General features: G+C 37.2%; 1 protein-coding gene across 1 annotated transcript in view; it reads right to left on the reverse strand.

The window, feature by feature from the left end:
* The window catches only part of ephb2a (eph receptor B2a), a 54276-nt gene that overhangs the window by 22845 nt on the left and 10345 nt on the right, over positions 1-21086 (reverse strand). Inside the window, exons 2-3 of the mRNA XM_039653105.2 lie at positions 17476-17540; positions 16482-17166 (exon numbers count right to left, since the gene is read on the reverse strand). Of these exons, the coding sequence (XP_039509039.2) occupies positions 16482-17166; positions 17476-17540 (750 nt within the window). The remainder of the gene's footprint in view (positions 1-16481; positions 17167-17475; positions 17541-21086) is intronic.

Here is a 21086-nt window from a genome sequence, read left to right on the forward strand (position 1 = left end):
ATATGATAACCCCTTTTTTAAAATAGTAATAATATATATATATATATATATATATATATATATATATATATATATATATATATATATGTATGTTTTTAGTGCTCGAAAGTTCAGGGTAGGTAAGGTTTTTTAAAAAAATTTTGAACAATCGCTTAAGGCTGCAATTATTTTAATAAAAATTCAGTGAAAAGAAAAAAACACTAATAATGCTAAATACTGTGATTTTTAAAAAATACATTTTAAACTGTAATTTATTCCTGTGATGGCAAAGCTGCATTTTTAGTATCATCATTACTCCAGATTTCAGTGTCATATGATCCTTTAGAAATCATTCTGATATGCTAATTTTGTGGTCAAGGAACATTTTTGATTCAGTGCTGCTTAATATTTTAGTGACCACAGTGAAAACACAGTCAGAAACAGACAGCATGTGATGAACCCGAGCGGAGCGAGAACCCACAGCAGAACTGTCAGTAAACATAACTCTGAAGAGCTCATCTCAAGAATGTAACAATCTCCACAGTGAGCCTCCACTGATGCCTGTAGAAGTGTGTTAACAACACTTTGTAGGAAGGAATATACCAAAAATGAATTCACCCACTAAAACATCATTAGTGTGCACATGTCGTTTCAGTTGCTGCACCAATACAGTAAATTAATTAGGAAAAAGTAACAGTGTAAACGTGCCCTAAAATTGGCTCTTTCAAAAAATTGGCTCTTTTCACTTCATGCCAGACTTTTTTCATCACAGACATTTTTTTTTAAAGAGAGGAAACTAGTTGCCTTAAAATTATTAAGTAAGTAAACTTCATGCGTAGTAAAGTTATTGAGGAATTGTCAATTTCTGCCTGGTTCAGATTACACGATTTTTTTTGTCTGTTACGATAGTCACTGTGTCAGATTACGCGATTTTGGCCGTGGACAAGACACATGTCAGACTACACGTTACTTCCTGACCAGTCATCGCATGCCGTGTTTAACGGCGCGCGTGATGTCATCGAGAAGGCGAAACTCGTAGCGAGTGACTTCCTGGATTGCTCGGCATTGCCTTTTCAGTATGAGAAATACATGGTGTGGCGTGTGAACTGGTTGAATTGCGTGTCTCACGGCCATTGCGTGAGACTTGAGAACCCTGCTCGAAGAGGACAGTATGGGCTGTCAATCCTCCAAAGAGAACTTGAGGTAAAATATTGTTTTCTTATATATTTTTACTTCTAGTATTAACGTTAGCACCATCGTTTCTCTTTCGTTTTGTCTTTTTTGAAAGTTGTATACGGAAAAGCTTGTGCTCCTATTGGTCAACCTCATACATATGACGGAACCGTCGTGGACGAACGTTAAAAAAATTAAACATGCTTTTTGTTGTTATGTTGTGAAGCATCGCAGACGCAACGTAGTTTGTCACCCACCATGACACACTATACGAGATGATACGATCGAATATTTCGTCCCGACGACCGTTTCCGTTTACGAATCCGACACCCTACGTCAAACGGATCGTGACAAAATCGGGCTAAAATCGTGTAATCTGAACCAGGCATAACTATATTTTTTCCATTTCACTTGGTTTATTTACTTAATTTTAAGGCAACGGGTTTCCTCACTTATTTTAAGTTAAGTCAACTATTACAGTGTAGCGTGAGAAGTTAATATCTGATATTCTATGTTTGGTCTAGAAATTTACAAGTGCATATGTCTAACATATGCCCAAGTCTTCATAAAATTTCAAGAAGTAACAGCTTGAGCAAGTTCTTAAAAAATAAGCACACTAATGCACTTAGGACTCCTTAAAATGAGTCACTGAAGTCACTGAAGTCATGTATTGTTACAGATAAATGACGACAGCTGTACCATGTACTAGTTCAAGCTAACATCTTGTTTTCATCCCCAGACAAGGTCATTAATTCCCACCGATGTGTGGAGGAACTCTCCCAGACTTTCATCACCATGGCTGAGCGCAACAGAAGATTCAGATTAATCTTGAATTCTTACGAAATGGCCAGGATTACCCAGCAGGACAGAATGGAGCCTGGGAGGCACAGGAATCCTGCCCCTCCTGTGCCCAACATGGCTGAGCAGAACACGAGCTAGAAGTGTAATCTGAGGGGTGGCTGGCCAAGATCAAATGCTTGAAATCGGAACATAAACCTCAAGAATAAGGCAATCTCTATAGAGTATAGTCATTAACAGATTCTTTCATGCCTTTTTCATCACTTATGTCTGGAATCTGAATTATCATGGGCCACGGCCAGACTGAGTTGAAGGACATTTAGGATGTACTGTACAGAAAGACTGCAACCAGACCCATGCGAAAACAAGGATACATATCGGAAGGACATTAAATGTAGTCACACAATGCTTGCTTACGTTGTTAACATTAACAATTTGAGAACAAAGTATAATTTGCACAGTTTTGCGTGATATGATAACTTATAAGCAAAATAATTATAAACTTATAAATGTTAGATTTAATTAGCGCCAAAAGAACCATAACAAAAGTGTATGTTTCTTACTTGTTCAGGTGTCATTTTCCGGTGAAAATGATTATGTTGGTCATACTTTCAAAAAGAATAATCTGTGATTCTGAATGCCAGTATCGACACTGGCATGGTGATTTACAGCACAGCCTCCTCAAACATTGCCTTCATCAGCGCTGTGCTGTGGCGAGGGTGTTGAAGTACAACTCAAAAAAAGTTGATAACTCCCCAAATGACTGCAATTGCGGATTTCGAACAGAGATGGCGACAAAGAGGAAAAACGCCGGACTGCAGCTTTAAATAACAAAAACAAATATTTTTTTTTGTTGCGTATATGAAAAATATGTTGTGGCCATAACATTAAACATTCACTAGCCTGTGCTGGATTCAGCTGAGAAGAGGCTCATTCTTATGAGTGACAAATGTCAAGGTAATCTCATTAGTAATTACAATTATTTGTACGATAAGTGTTCTACAACACATGCAGAGAGACAGTGAGAGATCACATTTACCGGTACACACACACACATATATATATATATATATATATATATATAAATATTTTGAAAGTCTCTTATGCTCACCAAGGCTGCATTTTTTTTGTATATAAAAAATATTGTGAAATATTATTACAATTCAAAATAACTGCTTTCTGTTTAAAATATTTTAAAATGTAATGTAAACCTCTGGTGGCAAAGCTGATTTTTTAGGAGCATCTTCAAAAATCATTTTAATATGCTGATTTGTTGCTAAAGAAACATTTTGTGATAGAAAGGTCAAAAGAACAGCAAAATTATTTGGCAAGAATAGGCGAACTCCAGCATATAATTACTTTTTTGTATTATGCAAGAAATGCTTAGAAAAACAAAAGGCTCATGGAAATAAAGCATTCACTGGGTGTTTGGGATTGTAATAATGTTGGAACATACACATTTGATCTCCAAACATATCCTCCATAGTTGGCTACATTGTGTTCAGCAGGATTCCCATGTATTGGTCCATTTTCAAAGTGCCAGCGACTTTGTAGATCCTTCCAACACCTGCTGAAGACAAGCGTGCCTTATACCATTATGCTCCCAGTCCCAGCTTAATGTCATGCATGCATTTGGTATTAAAACACTCAGTCTTCTCCTATGAACATGCCTGACACTAACCAATGCTGCTAGGTTGTTAAATTTAGACTTGTTGGACTGCAGAACATGGCTCCTATCTTCCACACTCCAGTCTGTAATATTAATATATATATAAAATTTATTTTTGCATTAGATAATGGTTTCTTTACTGGTACACAACCTCTTAATCCAGATGAATTTGGAGGTATAATCCAAGTCTTTAGAAGCTGTTTTAAGGTGGTCTTACATTCAGATTATTTTCAAAGTTCTGTCAAAATGCTCTCTAGTCTTCCTTGACCAGCCACTGCACTTTATATTCTGCATTCTAGTGGTCTTGAAATGTTTCTGTGGACTTTGTGACCATTCACATATCCAAATCCCATTGACCAGATTTAGCCATTTTAACAATTCTCCTTGGTAGCAGAGGACAGCCCCTTCCATCTGGCCCTTTCCCCTAAAACCCCCAAAATAACATCCAATAATATAATACTTGCCACATAGTGATTTATTGAATTAAAGACTGGGAATAATAAGTGCAAGCTTTGTATGACCAATGGCCTACAGTAAAATGACGGCAATATGTTTCATTGCATTATGACAAATGATCCAATTAAAACATGGAAAGTGTACACTAGTTCTAAACTTCAGGCACAATTTCACAACACATAATGAATAATGCATAAAATACGAATGTTAATAATGTTACATAAGAATACCAATGCAATCGGGCTGGAAATAAAAGAGAAAACAACCATATTCTATGAAATAAAGCATATTCTGTCTGTGCTTTCATAAGCATCATGAGAGGACTCTCCCAAATAACACCCGATATCCACAGACAAAAACAGACCTCAATTGCTTCATCGTGACTGCAGTCCATGAGCGCTCAGAAGTGTCAGTGCTCATTGATTTTCTTTGTGAGCTGTATTTTTTCATCCAATTTATGCAATTGTGTGCAGCTCTTTGCATGTGTCACTGATAAATGTAGCAAATAGTGAGACCAAAAAGCTTTCAGGCTGGCTCCAAGGTTTGTTACCTCCTTGAATATTGATTTTTAGTCGCACCATTCATGTACATAGCTCTACTACACTGTACTACAAATTAGGGATGTGCCCGAAGCTGAATACTATGTTCAGAGAGGAAACAACACATCGGGGGACATGTTGATGGGGCAAAATGGTAAATGGAAGGGAAAAAATTATATTTTAATGCCTTTGCGGTCTCTCGTAATTATGCAGTTGGGTAATTATTCTATATAATTTGCAGGCATCATGGAGCCACTATCAGTTGTGGGGAATTGAAATTGCTTTTGAATGTTCGCTTGGTTTTTACTTTCACTTTCCAATTCACAATCAATGCTGCTCAGGATCTGTTAGCACCAAATCCTCCGACATTGTCCTGTCAGTAATCTTTCCTTACTATATTCACGTGATGCGTGAATGTAACCGAGTACCGCAGCAAGCCTAACCATGTCCTTTTATGGGCTTTTCATTTTCTGTGCCCGAATTCAGATTTAGACTCTGAACACATCCCAACTACACATGCTAAAACATATTATACATTTCCACAGCCCAGTACTACTGAAAACAGGAAAAAAGAAAACCCTTAATACACAGTTTACCTGCAAATCTATTCCCCTCAGAGAGTGATTTTGTTTTATTCATTCATAGTATTTGGTGTTAATATTTCAGTGCGCACAGACGCCTGTAGCCTCTTCTCACCAGGGAGCTTTTTTCTGCTGACTGCCTCCATTGTGCCGTGACTGACAGTCCAAATGTATTCATTTCATTTAGAGTTGTAAATATTAATGGTGTCAGCTCCATCTGCTAACCTCTACCTGAGACAAAGACCCCCATGATCATAGAACAAGCTCTTTTATGTGACGCTATGACACCCAGACCAGATCTTATTGTGTGGTGTCAACTTCATGCATCTAAAGATGTTCTGTGTTCCTTTTGTGAGGGTGTCAACTGTATCTGAATGTGTTATTCAGTGGCACTGCTGGGGACAGAACTAGCAGAAGACGCACAGCAGTAGCGAACAATGAAGATGATCCGAAAGCGTCAAGGGTTTCAGATAGGCCATTTCAATCTCAGTTCTTCAGTATGGATTGTAAGCGTTCAGATGATGATTCAGAGGCTTGATAAATAACTTATCCATTTATCCAGTACACAAGTAAACAGCTTTATCTAAACAACGTTCTGGAGTGATAAATCAATTCAGGGTGGCTGCTCATTAAACCTCTTAATTGTTTGCAACAAGTCAATAATGCAAATCTTGTTCTTTGCCTACACTAAAAGAAAGCAAGTTGTTAAATATACATTAATCAAAGCAATGTGCTTCCCCTTGGGTCAGTATGCAAAGTCAAAGCTGAGGCATTTTGTCTCAAACTAGATAATGTGAAATTGATAAAATGCTAAATTAATATACTGTTGGGGACTTCATGGTTTCATGGAGGTGGGAAAGAGGGAAGGTTAGCAGTAGAATGGCAGAAATTAATTTAAAAATCTATTCAAAGACAAAAAAGTAGCTTTTTTTTGCTAGTGTTGCGTCAGCTTCGACAACAGCAAACTTCATTAAAGGAATGAAATTGAAAAGAAAAGTCATTTAAACATATGGTTTTCTTAATTTTTTGGAATGCAAAAGAGGTCCAAATAACACTCAACACCTCTTTCATAGCCTGGGAAAACCCATTTGCTCTGAAAGTTAGTTTGGCAAAGAGCTCATTCAAGCCCATTTCCAATCCGCCGAAATCAAGGAACCAATCAGAAACGTTGGGGCGGGCTTTACATGATGACGACAGCCCTGGGATTTTGAAGCAGATTTTGTAGCCTACATTACAAAGATGGATGTCGCTGTCGAACATCACTTGTTTGAATCAGCTATCGCGTCTGTTTTAAGCGATTTGAACGTTTCCTTTTTGTTAAAAACCAAGCAAAGAACAACACTCGGAGACGTTTCCCCGCCGGCCGCCACTCTGCATACGTCATCTCCTTCATCGCTCTGATCGGTTTTAGGTCTATCGAGCCCGATCTCATGAAAGTTCGTATCTATAGCACGAATGTCATTTTTCATGCCATTTATACGCCAAAACTAGTTTTTGCGTGTACTGTACATGGTACGTGTTTTTTTCGTGCATATGATACGCACTTTTTGGCGTATAATAAGTACGAACTCCCCACCCCCCTTCCCCCTAAACCTACCCAGGAGGTTTTCAGTGCGTAGCATATGCACGCAAAAAACATTTTTGGCGTATAAATGCCACGAGAAATGACAATCGTGGTAAAGATACGCACTTTCATGAGACTGTGTTGGTCTATCCACGAGAATGGTCTGGTTTTAACCAGGCTACCTCTTTCATAATATGGACCAAAAAAAAAAACACAGAAACATTATTATTAGTAATAGTTGTTAACTTTTTCATGGCCTTTTTTTAGAGCTACAGATCTATGGTCTATTTTTTTGCACACGAAAATGCATAATCATCTTTGGTCAGCGCTATATTAAAAGCGCAGTTGCTATGTGGCATTGTTTATATTGCAAGTATGCTAGGCCACAAAACCACTGTATGACACATAATATGTTGTAGCATGTTTTATGATGCATGTCAATCAGACAGGGTCACAACTAGACACTTGAGATTGAGGGCCAATTAATATGGGTTTTTCAGTGCCTGTTTCTTAAAGTTTGTATTCCATTCAACTTAGACCTTAAAACATTTCCCAAAAACTATATTACATTGAAATTTTTAGTGATGTTTCCCTCCAGTATTTCTTAAAAAAGACTGTTGTTACTAATATCCAACTGTGGCAAAAACAAGCTAAGTTCGTTTTTTTATTTATTTTTTTTAAATGAAAAAGTCCAATTATTATACTATTTTCTAAGTAGCCATGGGTAAGAGCAAACTATATAATTTTCTTGTCTTGTTCACTACATTTTCTCCATAAATGTCAACCACCCACATACAATGTGAACTACATAAGGCTGGAGCTTATGCTAATGAATTTACTCAATAGGTTCAGTAAGTTTGATTTTACAATAAATCCTTTTTTAGGTCATTTTTATGTTGCTGGTTGAGAAGGATAAAAAAGTTGGATAAAATCCATTTCAACAGCCACTGGCTGAGTTTGGGATCCAGCCCCATTTCACAGCTGCACAGACCTTGCATGCCCTATTTCTCTGTGCAATCCACAAGGGACTTTTGTCACTCATTTAAGCAGGTGCGCCAATGTGACGACGACGGGCAGCCTGTTTTAAGCAACATTTACATCACCATAGGTCAATTAACTGTGATTTGACATGCTGGAAGCCTTTGACTCTTCCAAATTACCTCTATGACAGCTAGGGCTTGGCGGTATGGTGATATACTCGGTCAACAATATTATATTTTTGAAATATAACAATATTTTTCATGATGCACGAAATGGGAGGGAGGGGCGAGCTAACTTGGTTTGTTTGGGATCTCGAATCAAACACAAACAGAAGTGACGTCACCCACAATCCCTGATACAACCTTTAACTCAACAAAAAATGAAGAAAAGAGAAATCTAACATACAAATATGGAAGAAACAATTATGTAAATAATGTTAATTTAATAATATAACTAGTCCTAAAAGTTTATAATTGTTAATTAAAAGCAAGACAAGAATATGTCATTCTGGATAACAGATGACATGTTCTGGCTAACAGAGGTTTTTTGTTCCCTTTCAGTTGCTCACGTTCGACGTCACGTCTCCCATTCCCTCCTTCAGGGAACGAGGGTTACATCAATAACCGAGAAGTTATCCCAGAATGACATGTTGTTATCCAGGAATGACAAAACTAATATTTCTTTATAATCATGCTCTAACTTAACCACCTATGGAAAACTACAACTTAGCTATCACCTTTTAGATCAAATAGATAGTTTTTTGTTAACACTAATGAAACATTATAAATGTTTTATTAGTGTTATCCAAAAGGCCACATGATGTTGCTACAAAGTGCACCAGTGACCGAACATTTTAAGAGACACTTACTGACCTTTGCACATGGTTTGATGGTCTTTTTGATACAATATTATGTCACATGACATACCAAAATGCATTATGGTCCAAAATGGTCATTGATGTCTGTTATCAGGAATGACATTCGAGAAATCACAATTCAGAGACAAAAGTCTTTTAAAGTCTATTATTATCATTATTGTTGGTATCAATACATCAATACAATTATGCCCAAGTAGATTTTAAATACTTTTATTTATATTTTTTTACATTTTCGTCACATTTTGGGACTTTTGAGCTCAATAGTTCCTTAAAGATTAATTATTTATAATAAATTCTCACATAAATAATTAGGGAGGGAGGAAGTTGAGTCATTTGCATTTAAAAATCTAAATTTTTAATATTATGAATATGCTTTGTACACCAGAATTGACACACCAATGTGTGTGTGTGAATATCGTGAAATAAATTCTCATATTGTGAAATAAGATTTTTGTCCGATCGCCCCCACAGCCCTAGTGTGGGCCTCTATAAAAAGGGAAAAAAACACCCTCCTAGTTGACTTGTTTTGCCTGGCCAGTGAAGCTCTTTCTTTCATGGTGATGTGTGAGGAGGAGAGGCACTGACAGTCCTCGTTTCCGTGACATTGCCTGGACGCTGGAGTCTGATGGATGAGCACTGGACTCCTGAAGGGCCTTTGATCAATGAGCCCCTTATCGATGACAACAGGACACCTGCTTCCCATCAAAGAGATGAGGGCCAGGCAGTTCTAGTGTGGACATCCAGCTCTCAGCATTGATTAACCCCATGCGCCAATGAAGCCTCATCTTTTATCTCCATACAGGTTTCCTTTCTCTCAGAGGGAAAGAGAAGTGATTGTGGACAGTTTGTACTCGCTTATAGCAATGCATTTAGCATTCGTACCGATTGGTATACACCACAAAAGCAATTTATGGCAATGTTTTGACTTTGATGCAACAAGGAACACACTAAACTTCAGATTTGCCCTTATCATAAGTCTTATCATAACGTCTTTAGACACAAAGGTCAGCTCAAAAACAATCCGCTTCAATGCACAGTCCAATACACGCAAAGCGTTTCTGCCTCGAAAGCCTTTAAACAAACCATGTTGAATGCTGACACAAGCTTGAAAAACGAGAAAGTGACAGACAAAAAGGCACGTTCTTTCAGTTGCATCATAAAAATCTTACAATATTTGAAATAAGCTCAGATATGGCATAATTATGCATTTGAACAATATGAAAAACTATTATCTAAGCTAAAATGTACCTAATAATGTACCTAAGAACCTGCGCAAAGACTAATTTCATTGACGTTTACAGAAACTTTGAAACCGACAAGTCTAAACCTATTAATATTGACATTAATATAATGATTAAAAAAAAGCATTTATTTTCAGAGTGTCAGGCCCTGTTTGGTACTACATTCATGAAAAGTGCCATATCAATAGGAGGCCTTCACACAGGAATTCATGGAAATCACACTTCAATAATATACTGCGTATAATAGCAGCACTCTCACATAGAACATAACAGTACAAATATTACTTATAGGAAAAGTCAGAATGCATGTGTAAAAGCCTTGAAATTCAAGATTTATATTTAAAATAAATGGAATATCAGAGCGGATCGGTTTTTCACAGCAAGGAGAAAAATCAAAGAGCTGAAGCAAGTCTGGCCTGGTAGGACAATCATTAACAATCATCATCAGAAGAGGAACTACTTATCCAGCTCTAGTTGCAAGTCAGTTGCTCTTCTGACTTGAAACTTGTGATTTCTGCATCTCAGCAGCTGCAGTGTCTATCACAGAAAAACCAAAACGACATGAAAACATGAAATCTCACCACACAATAAAAGCATAACCATCTTATCGGTTGCATTCTCTGCTTAATATCAATGTTTTGTGACATGTGGAATGAGGAGGCAATCCAAACAAATCCTCAATAATCCATTGTATGACAGAAAGCAAAAAGCTGCAGATTAATGGCCCGGCCTTGCATGACCACTTAAACTTCTTCAGAAGACAAAGGGCAATTTGTCATTGAGCAACTAAAATATGCAGATATATTATATGCACATGTGGGGTTTGCAATGTATACTGTGCTTTTTTTTCTGCATAGACAAATAGCAAACTGATTTGATTTCTGTATAGCCTGACTGCAGTCTGTTTACATGCAGTACTGTGGTGAAACAAATTGAAATACATCCTGTGTCACAGGAACAAAAAAGATTGCAGCCGTCCTCCCTGCAGCAATGTGCTGCTGAGATTGGATTATAGAGCTGTACCTAATAAAGTCAGTCCAGGAGACAGGCTCCAACACCCTTCTTTACTGCCATGCCGAATAACACAGTTCATCTTGGGCCTTTCCAGACCCCACATCCACAGTAAAGCCTCACTGCCATATATAATTACATCCAGACACATTTACCCCTTAGTCACAGTGTGAATGCGTCATATGCCTGATATTCTAGAAACATTTTTAACCCTAACATTAAAGGGATATCTTTTACTGTTCTCTCTCTATAGGACTGGGTATTAATATAGATTTCTCTTTTCCATTCAGTTTTGTTATTATTAATTAAAACCTTTTTTTATCAGAATTTTAAAATAAGGCTAAAATAAAAGAAAAAATAGAAAACTTTAAATCAAATGAGAAATGTTGCTTGGCACCTAACTGGCATCTTTCTTTAAGTAAAATAAATAGCTGAAACTGAAATAAAAGCTAAATAAAATATACATAACATTACTAAAACTTAAGCTAAAATTAGATCATATAAATAATACTAAAATAACACAGGATTTACAACTTATTCGACTGATTTGGTTATATTTCAGTTAATATTTTATTTCAGTATACTTTATATAAGATATATTGTATGCTATTCCATCACTATATACTGTATATATATATAGAGAGAGAGAGAGAGAAAAATACTCCATTTAACCAAAGCTAAAAGTAAAATTTCAGACATGAAAATGAACGCAAGAGACGTGAGACGTAAAAAAAAGACATGATAATCAAAATTGAATTAAACCGTGAGACCTGTGAAGATTCACACGCGTAGTCCCATGGGAGTGCAGGTCTCCCTCTACTACACTGGACACACTGTATGCTCCTGATTCACTAGAGTGAATTCATAGCACTGATTCATAAGAGTCATTTGTACGTGAATCATCCTAAACTGGTCACACTCCATGCTTCTGATTCACTGAAACAAAACAAACAAACAAACAAAAAACGCCTAAGAGTTGCTGGTTGTACTGTATGCTCTTGATTCATTAAAGATTAATAAGAGTTATTTGTTTGAATCAAAATACACCAGAAAAGCCAGTTATCCAACAAATGAAAATCATGAAAACCAAAAACAATTTGTTCCCATCCATAGCTCTTTTTATGTAAGAAAATAACTACAATCATAAAGGTTGAGGTAACTGAGGAAGAGACATACACTGTGACCCTTCATGTGCAAAACAAGCAGTGTTGGTTTTATAGTGCCCAACTGCCCATCTGAACAGATTATCCTGCTAGTAAACACATAATACAAGAGCTTTTAAACAGCGGCAGCATTGCACAAAGGTCACCAAGCAGTAAAAGATAGATACAAAATTACAGTGGACACTCATTGCAGGACTATCTAACTCTTCAGATACATGACATTTACATAATAAAGACAGCCTTGATTAACTGTAAGCTTTTAGCTTTGAGGTTACTCCAATAAATCAAACATTGAGGATTAGGCCTAAGGTACTCCCTAGATAATAAAATATCATATTCAAAGATAACAAGATAACAAAAACATTACTTCTAATTGAAAGGTCAACAAACACACATGGCTTAGTGTCCGTGGAGGAATGTATTGATTGGCCATAACACAATATAAGCAAAAACAGCCGCCATTCATCTTGTTTCAAGACACAGGCGGGTTTGGCTTGAGGGATTGGCCACAGTCCAGCTCCATACAGTAGAGGTAATTCATCTGCCGCCAACATTTATTTATCATTTATAATCATTAAATGTTAAAACAAGCAGAGACTGCACCATGAGGTCTATGTAATTACTTATGAAATGCAATCTAGAAGGCCGGTCAATAATATCCATCACAAACCACATCTGAATGACTTCGAGAGGGCTAAAGAACATCTCGAGAGAAGCACAGAGAGGGTCAGAAGGTCAGTTGGATTAACTGAATTAGTGCTATACCACTAAAATTACTTGAGGTGTGGGTGAGTCTCAACTCTTGGCTGTGAAGAGGAGAGGCGTTCCTGGCACAAGACATATGTAAATTCTACTTCACAAGCTGTTGCTGTACTTTCTTTCATAAGGACGGTTAGTCATATTTCGATAGGGTAAATATAAGACAGGACTCAACAATAAGAATGACATGTGTGAGAGAGTTTTGGGTCAGTTTAATTTATAGTTATTCTTGCCTCTTTTTTAATAACAAAAAAGCAAACAAAAAGAATTTATTATTGCTGTCAATTGATTAAAAAGTTAATCAAAGATAAGCTAACTTAAAACAATCTTCACACCTTGTAATAAATGTCACCTGTGCCTTTCATCATAGCTATTTTTTTTTCTATTGGCCCAGTCAGAACAGATCAGATTTTTACCAGCCCAGTCAAAATGCAATTATTGACCTATTTAATCTTGTAAACAGATCTTTCTCAGATTTTAGGTAAGTCTAGGTAGGATATATACAGAAATTAAATAAAGTTATCAAACATTTCACAGTCTTCACAGCATAAATTAAATTAAATTAAATTACATATAGATTATTAAAGTAAGTTATTCAGTCACGAGCAGTGGGTGAGTGATTTTCTCTTTTACTTTTGTTCTTTGATTAGGCAGACAGTAGCAGGTTTATTAGGCTGCTGTCACTTTAAGGCCTTTTAAATTACTCTCTACGTTCAAGACTCATTGATACTCCTTCATTGAAGACAAATAAAAATAGTTTTATAATTCCAATTGTTACACCTACTTTTCTAGATTCAATCAGGTGCTAGTTGGAAAAAAAGTCCACGCCCACTATTTTGCCTCATTAGTATTCCTTTTCTACATCACAACATTGGAGAAAATTCATTTGCAACTTCCGGTTCACAGGGACTTTAAGGGAAAGACCGTGCTTACGAGGATAGTCGACAAAACAGGCATTTGGGCATAATTTTGTGAGTTAATTTTGTGAATCTGAAGCAGCTTTTTTGGGCACGAGTGTGTGCGTCACACAGACAGGAGATTAACAGAACTAACTGCACTGTAGTCTATTTTGAGTCTTGTCGTGCTTGAATGATTTAAAAGCATTTTCATGAATAAGAGCATGATTATATAATGTAACGCTGGCCAAAGGGTGACGGAAAAAAACGAATGCTGCGTTAAATGCGTTATATAGATATCACTAGGGTGTAACAATATATCATGCCACAATATATCGCAATACAAAAATGCCACAATATGTATCGTGGATAGCGACACTATGTATCGTGGATAGTCCCCTCAAAATAAAAATTACTGTGTGAGAAAAAAAAATTTCAATTTCTAAAGTTTTAGTGTCAGTACTACATTGAACTACTATTCATAATGTTGATTATAATGTATAATAATGCAATGGGGGAATATTTGTGGGTCCTGATAATGCCAAATGTGTTCTGTTACCAGTAAAAAGTGGCCAACCAACATTATCTGAAATATATCTTCACAACTTATTCAGAGAAATTATGATGGCTGTGTATGGATTTAAACGAAGATTTAAATTCAGTAAAGATGATTTTTTTATTTCATTAAAAATTGTATTTAGTTTTATTTACAAACAATTATCTAAAAAAAAATATTTAACAAAATGATTTAATGTGGTGGGGCCATTACAAATATCAGCAAGACAGCCTAAGTCCAACTATCCAGCAGACAAAAATCCTTATTGTTGAGCACTGTAAGGCTTTAAAAAACACACAGCCTCCGAGATGAAATCCCACAAAGTGCTTTTCAAGTTGCATTGACCGGAAGCCTGCAGTGCTGTGCCATTGTACCAGTATAACATTACAGTAAAAGAGAATTACATGTCAAGCTTGCTATCAATTAGACCATTATGTCTCTACTTGGCTTTAATGAGTATAGCTACTGCATATTTCCTTTAGAGACAGAAAATGGACCTCATAAATCCATTTGTCTACATGCAGTCCTTGGTTAACAACCACAGGGGGATTCATTAGTTGTGCTTGATTTCTGAATGGACTCGCCAGGGAGAGCAGCGTCTAAGCGTCCACACAGCTCCCCCTGCACACTCCAAATTAGTCAATTAGGAGTGTCATTAAAGTGGTGGCAGCGAGGAGGATTAACACCAGGGGAAATAAAAGAGATGGTCTGGCTTGTGCTCGCCCAGGATATTGCCGATTTCCATCCATCATCTGCTCCAGATGGGGGGATATTAGTAATTTAGATTCTGTCAACAGTACCCAAGAGAACCCTGCCAAAATCATTCCCTCATCGCCGCCCTGCTCTCCTTGAATGTAATCATATCTGCCGAGTGCTGAGAGAGGGTGAAAAAAAAAACACCTTTTTCTACCCAAATCCCTCTATTCATTCCAACCTATCAAGGCAGCATTACAACTGACTGGAGGATTTCTATTCATTACGGCTCCCTTGTTCTCACAGACGGAGAGCTACTTCCTAGTTGAGTAATGCTAGAAAAACAAAATCTCATGTTATAAAAACAGTTTTAAGGGTCAGTGCTTGTGTGTGCATGAGCGTGTGTGGATTTAGCTTGAAATAACAATGATTGTAACCAAAGAAATCCTCTGTGTCCTCCTGCCTGTTTCTATCCATGTGCAATGTCTTTCAACCAGCTTTCATAAGGATCAGGACAGTGAATGTTTTGTACCTGCAGGGTAGCTCTCAATAGTAAGACTCTGTAACGCGCAGGCTTGTGTGTGTGTGTGTGTGTGTGCGCACACGAGTATGCGCCTTTAGGACAGACATTAGGTCCTCCTTTTCAGTCATTGGATAAAATAATAATAAAAAAGACTAATACAAAGATTATGCAAGCTTTTTCATAATTTGGCAATGTAACTGTATTTCATAGTGCTTTATGTGGGTGCAGAAATCTGAGGCTGAAACTGAGGCTATTCATTATTTATTTATCATTGCATGCTGGCATCCGGCACTGTAAAAAATGTTTTGTCAGGCTACCTAAAAATGTGAGTCATGTGGTAACATCTAAATCAACGTGACAACATCCCGTCACACAGACGAAAGTTATTTTTAAGGGTCTAATCTGTTTAAATACATTTTTTTAAAAGGAATTATTATTATTTTTATTAATTACTCAGCTTAATGTGGTTTTAAAAACTCTCAAATTTTTATTCTACCTACGCGAGACAAAAGGTTTTGTAAAATACATACATTTTCTTATATTTTATGTACTGTCAAGCCCAAAAAAGTACATAAAAGTCCTATAAAGCACTATAAAGTCTGTACTTCATTCAGTACAAGACAAAAATCATCTTACCTGCTATTTTCTTTAAAAAAATTAACTTAAGAATAAAAAATTAAAGAAAATGTTTTTCTATAACTAAAAAACATATAATCTCAAGAATCTTCTCTTATGTTTTTTCCTTTTCTTTTCTTTACTTCTTTTTAATGTTTGTTCTGGAGACAAAACTAAGAATTTGAACTCCAAGTTCAAGTGCTAAGCCAAGTGCTAACCTCCCGTCAAGCCAATAGTGTATCCAATAGTGTAGGTATGATTTTTCCTGTAGTCTGCCTGCATCAAAAAAGATGTGTCCCTTTGCTGTGTTTTTCACCTGCGAATCTTCAGCAAGAACCACCAAACAATAATTTTTCAAATTCTGTAAAATACCTAATAAGCAATACTGAATAAGCAACAAAACTCACCTTTACACACAGTCTCGTTGTGCAAAGACTCGTACCCGGCCTTGCACACGCAACGCCCGATAGGTACCAGCCACTCCCCATCTCCATTGCAGTACAGTTTAATGGGTACATCCACTTCCTCTCCATTAGGTACACAAGTGCCTCGTGCGGACACGAGAGATGTGCTCTCCGCCCCTGACAAGGTCTCCTGAAAGATGGCCCCATTCCGAATAATTCGGGGGCATTTGCGATAGAAAACCTTTACAGCGATGAGTGACATGCAGGCTCCGTAATCCTGAAAGGCCAAGTAGAAGCCATTACGGGACACAGGCCCAAAGCTGCGTACTTCCGTGTTGATCTTCATCATACCGACGCCCAGGTCCACCTGGGAGAAACTCTCATCGGCCGCAATGGTGTCCACCTTGACCCAAGGGTTCTCCATCCAGGCGGGATACACCTTGGTGGCTACATCAGAGTCTGATTCGAAGTAATACAGATTAAAAGTCTCCTTGCAAGAGCCAGGGACTTTCGGGATGCTGCTGCAGTCTCGCACGGAGAACTTCATCTCCACGTGGATCCGCTGGGCACCCTGCCGCCGGATGTATTTGGTGCGCACCCAATTGTTCTGGCTGGCGTCGAAGACATTGCACACTTGGTAGGTGCGGATGGTGTTCATGTTCTCGTCGTAGCCACTCACCTCTTCCCACTGAAACCAAAGAACAGATAAATAATGTTTGGATAAGCAATAAGTGCTGATAATAGTAAAAGCATGTTTGTTTGTTTTTTCGAGCTAGTTGTCTATTCATGAAACATTTGATTCTGGTTTCACACCATTACACATTATTACATCTAAGGTAAAAATGTCCAGAAGTGAGACAAACTGCAAGGATTCCATTAAAAATAATCTACTTTGGAATTCTTTCAACTTCTATTTCAGTACCAGATGCTGAATTTGTGCACTGAATTATTCATTTATTCTAGGTCTGATCATCTAAATTATTTCAATGAAACTCACCCCCAATGATGGATATATGGTCCAGCCTAGCTCTGCCGTTGCCGTCGTGGAGTCCATCAACACGTCTGAAAAGAAAATGCATACCAAAAACCTGTAAGTTTAAAATGCTGCCACTAAGAGCCCATTACCGCACGTTTGAGCATTTGTACGGTCATTGTTCTTCAAGTCTCTTAACAGTAATTATGATGCATAATGGATAGCTTTTCTGAATGTTAAATGAAGGATGACTCACACTGTGAGATGCAGAATAACAGTTGCCCATTTCACAGCAGTAATAGCTCGCTATTTTTGACTCTTATTGTTAATCAAATGTTACAAATGGCTATTACTAGATTGGAAGGTGTCATCCATCACAGATGATAGATCACATCGTGTTCTAACATCTGCTTCCCTTCACATCTAGTTCGTAATTGCCCCAGATGACAGAGAGTGCCTCTCTATTCAATATGGCAAGTAGAAGAAAATAGTTTAGAAATATGACTCTGATCTGACATTTTCAATTATGTAGCTGGGAACAAGTGGTTTCTGCATACTGCCAGAATCGGTCAAATGAAACCCTAGGGGGGTTTTTTGTGCAAAAGATTTGGCATACGGCTTTGGAGTTGACCAAAGAAATTCAAAATTCAAACGTACAAATTAACAAATGCATATTAAAAGTCTGGAAAGCACAAAGCAGACAATTATTGTAACCTAATACTAAAATGACAAGAAAAAATTAAGGAAAACCGACTAACTGCAATACGTTTCAATGGACGTGGAAGCAGAGACTGTCCGAGTGTATTGGGTTAGCTGTGCACTGTGATTGGCTCATCGTGTTTAGGGGCGTGGCTTAGCCATAGGTCAATTCAAATTGAAACAGAAATTTAGGGCTCACAATCACTAGGGTTGTTCCTTTTCTTTTACATGGCAAAATAGAGGCATTATTTGCTACTGGAGGTAGCAATTCCATGTGTGAGCTGGAGGTAGGGGGTATTGGGGGGCTGGACTCTCATTTCTGAGGGCTTTGTATTGGACAAAAATCTAGTCATCGACCTATATATCAGCCAAAAATACACAGCTGAAAATATTTTTTAGCATTAAAGATCACACTTGCATACAGACAGCCCCAAAGCTAACAAATAAGAACTAAGTCGCAAAACCACCACCGAATATTGTGAAATTTTTCCCAAAAAAAAATATTTAGAGAAATTATTTAGAGAGTACAACCATCTGTCCAATGCAGTAGTATAGCTGTTTATATTACAGCCTTGTAGTTTTTATGTATACAAGAAATGTGATTGAGCATTTTTCATGTTTCGAGGGAGGATGATATGGGGATCCCACCATGTAATATGGGCCACAGTCAAGGCAAAATTAACACATCTCCTGGTGGCATTTATGAATCGGGATTTGGCAAGTACCAAGAGGACTTCCTGAGATCGAAGCCAGAAGCGCCGTGACACACAATCCTGGGATCCCTCTTAAACACTAGCTCGATACAGCCTCAGCCATTAAGTGTCTCATTTATATTTCAGCAGCTTCTGCAGCTCAGGGGCAACCAAAGATAGTTCTCCCAGGAACAGCACCATCGCTGTGTGTTTAGGTCGGTGAATGTGAGAATATGATGAGGCTGGGAGGAAAATACAAGAGGAAACAAACAGTCCTCTTAGACTATATAAGTTCATGGGTCAAACAAATAAAAAAAAAACACAAACAAGATTATTAATACAGCGTCATGCATTCATGTAATATATCCCTATAAAATCATGAAAACAAGTAAATTACAACTGTCTGCGTATTGAAAGAAAAAGTTGTAGCATTTCCCAGTACTTGGTGCACTGTTTAATCAAACCCCCACTCCATCTGTCCAGGCATTCATGCAATCTCTCTCCCTCTCTCTCTCTCTATATTTTAATGAAAAGTAGGGCAGCGGGAGCCCAAGTCCAGTACATATAATCCTTACAGGCTGCGCTACACTCTGTATGCCACACTGGATTAATCCCACGGGAAACATGGCGAGTCTTCACTGGATTTTAGGTCAGCGTGCCAAGGCACAACTTTCAGTCCCACATTTTTTATTTATTCATTTCATCACCCAGTTTGCACATGCTGAGCCATGCCAATGCGGTGAGCAGAAGCACACACCCCACATCCACAAAAGCTCATCAATCTCACACAAAATCACTCTCTTTGTGACCTTGTGCTATAGATACAAAAAATTCTTCAAATGGAGAGGAATACACCTCAAAATACCCATAAATAAATGGTACAACATCACAGCAAGCAGGGAGGACTAAGTAATGTTGATTAAATGCACCAACATGGTAAACATAGTATCCTCTCGATTGACGTTACGAGCGAGCCACAATGTCAACAGTGAAATTTTAAGTGGAGAAACTGGTACGGTAACACTGTTAGATAAAGTGATGTTTACCGAGCCTGCTCAGAGGTTCAGAAGATGAATACTTGAAATATAATTTGCTCTTGATGGTACTCTTGAGAATCTATGAGCTAGAAATGTTTTTTATGGCTGCAATGTTCCTTTGCATTTCCATATGGGACGTATGAGACTGCACAAAGACCCACTCATGGAACTCAATGAAATGTAGGACTCCAGATTGCGACTAAAGCAGACAATAACTGTGACAATGATTTAAAAACTATAAGAAGGCTTTGTTTATGTCTATATGCGGGATGCATGAAGCACCGGTCATAAAGTCACAAAACAAAGCAACTTTCTTTTGGTTATTCTGGCAAATTTGCATGACCATTTTAAACCTGCATCTTTCACCATCATAGGAAATTCTAAATTGCACAGATTCCAATTTAAATGACCATATTTTGCCAGCAAAAATAAGCAGAACATTGGTAAATGACAGCACATTTAGCAGTTTAAATCACTCACAAAGGCAGTGAATCAAACTGTTCTCTTACTGAATCAAGAAACATTTTTTTGATTATGTCGAAAATGAACTGTGAACCGTTAATGTGATGTAGACTGTCAATGTCTTCTGTCTGTCTTTTTACAAAAGTGTAACTAAAATATACATTTAGATTTATAACATACACATTACATTTGCAAATTTAAATGTATCTTTGTAAATTTTGATATTTAAAATATATATATATATATATATATATATAGAAAAATATTCCAATTGTTAGGATGAACCACTGTAATTTGCTTATTTTAGAGACAAAGATAAATCAACAACACACAAAATTTATTTAATTTCTTTTTCCCAGAATATGGCTGATATATTCAAAAAAACTTTTTTTTCTAAAACTTAATTTTTTTTGTCCAGAATCATGATATAGGCTACATTCTCATTTCATGATGATTTTATTGTCCTGATCTCCAATTTTGTCTGTTTTATCCAGATGGAAGCACAAAGATTGCCCTTGAAACATACTGAAATATTCATGTTGAGTTAATTAAATCAAGCTTTGATGATCATAGACGATATGCAAAAACAACCCCTCAAAAACTATGCAGATCCCTCAAGTATTAGGCTACATTCCGTTACATCAAATATCGCCAACTCATGCACACATGAACGCTTGCAATACTGACATTATATGTACTGATTATGTTACTGACAAATGGGATCCATAAGTCTGAGACAACTTTA

Source organism: Pimephales promelas, chromosome 20, assembly GCF_988280905.1.
Source record: "Pimephales promelas chromosome 20, fPimPro1.hap1.1, whole genome shotgun sequence".
Taxonomy (NCBI): Eukaryota; Metazoa; Chordata; class Actinopteri; order Cypriniformes; family Leuciscidae; genus Pimephales; species Pimephales promelas.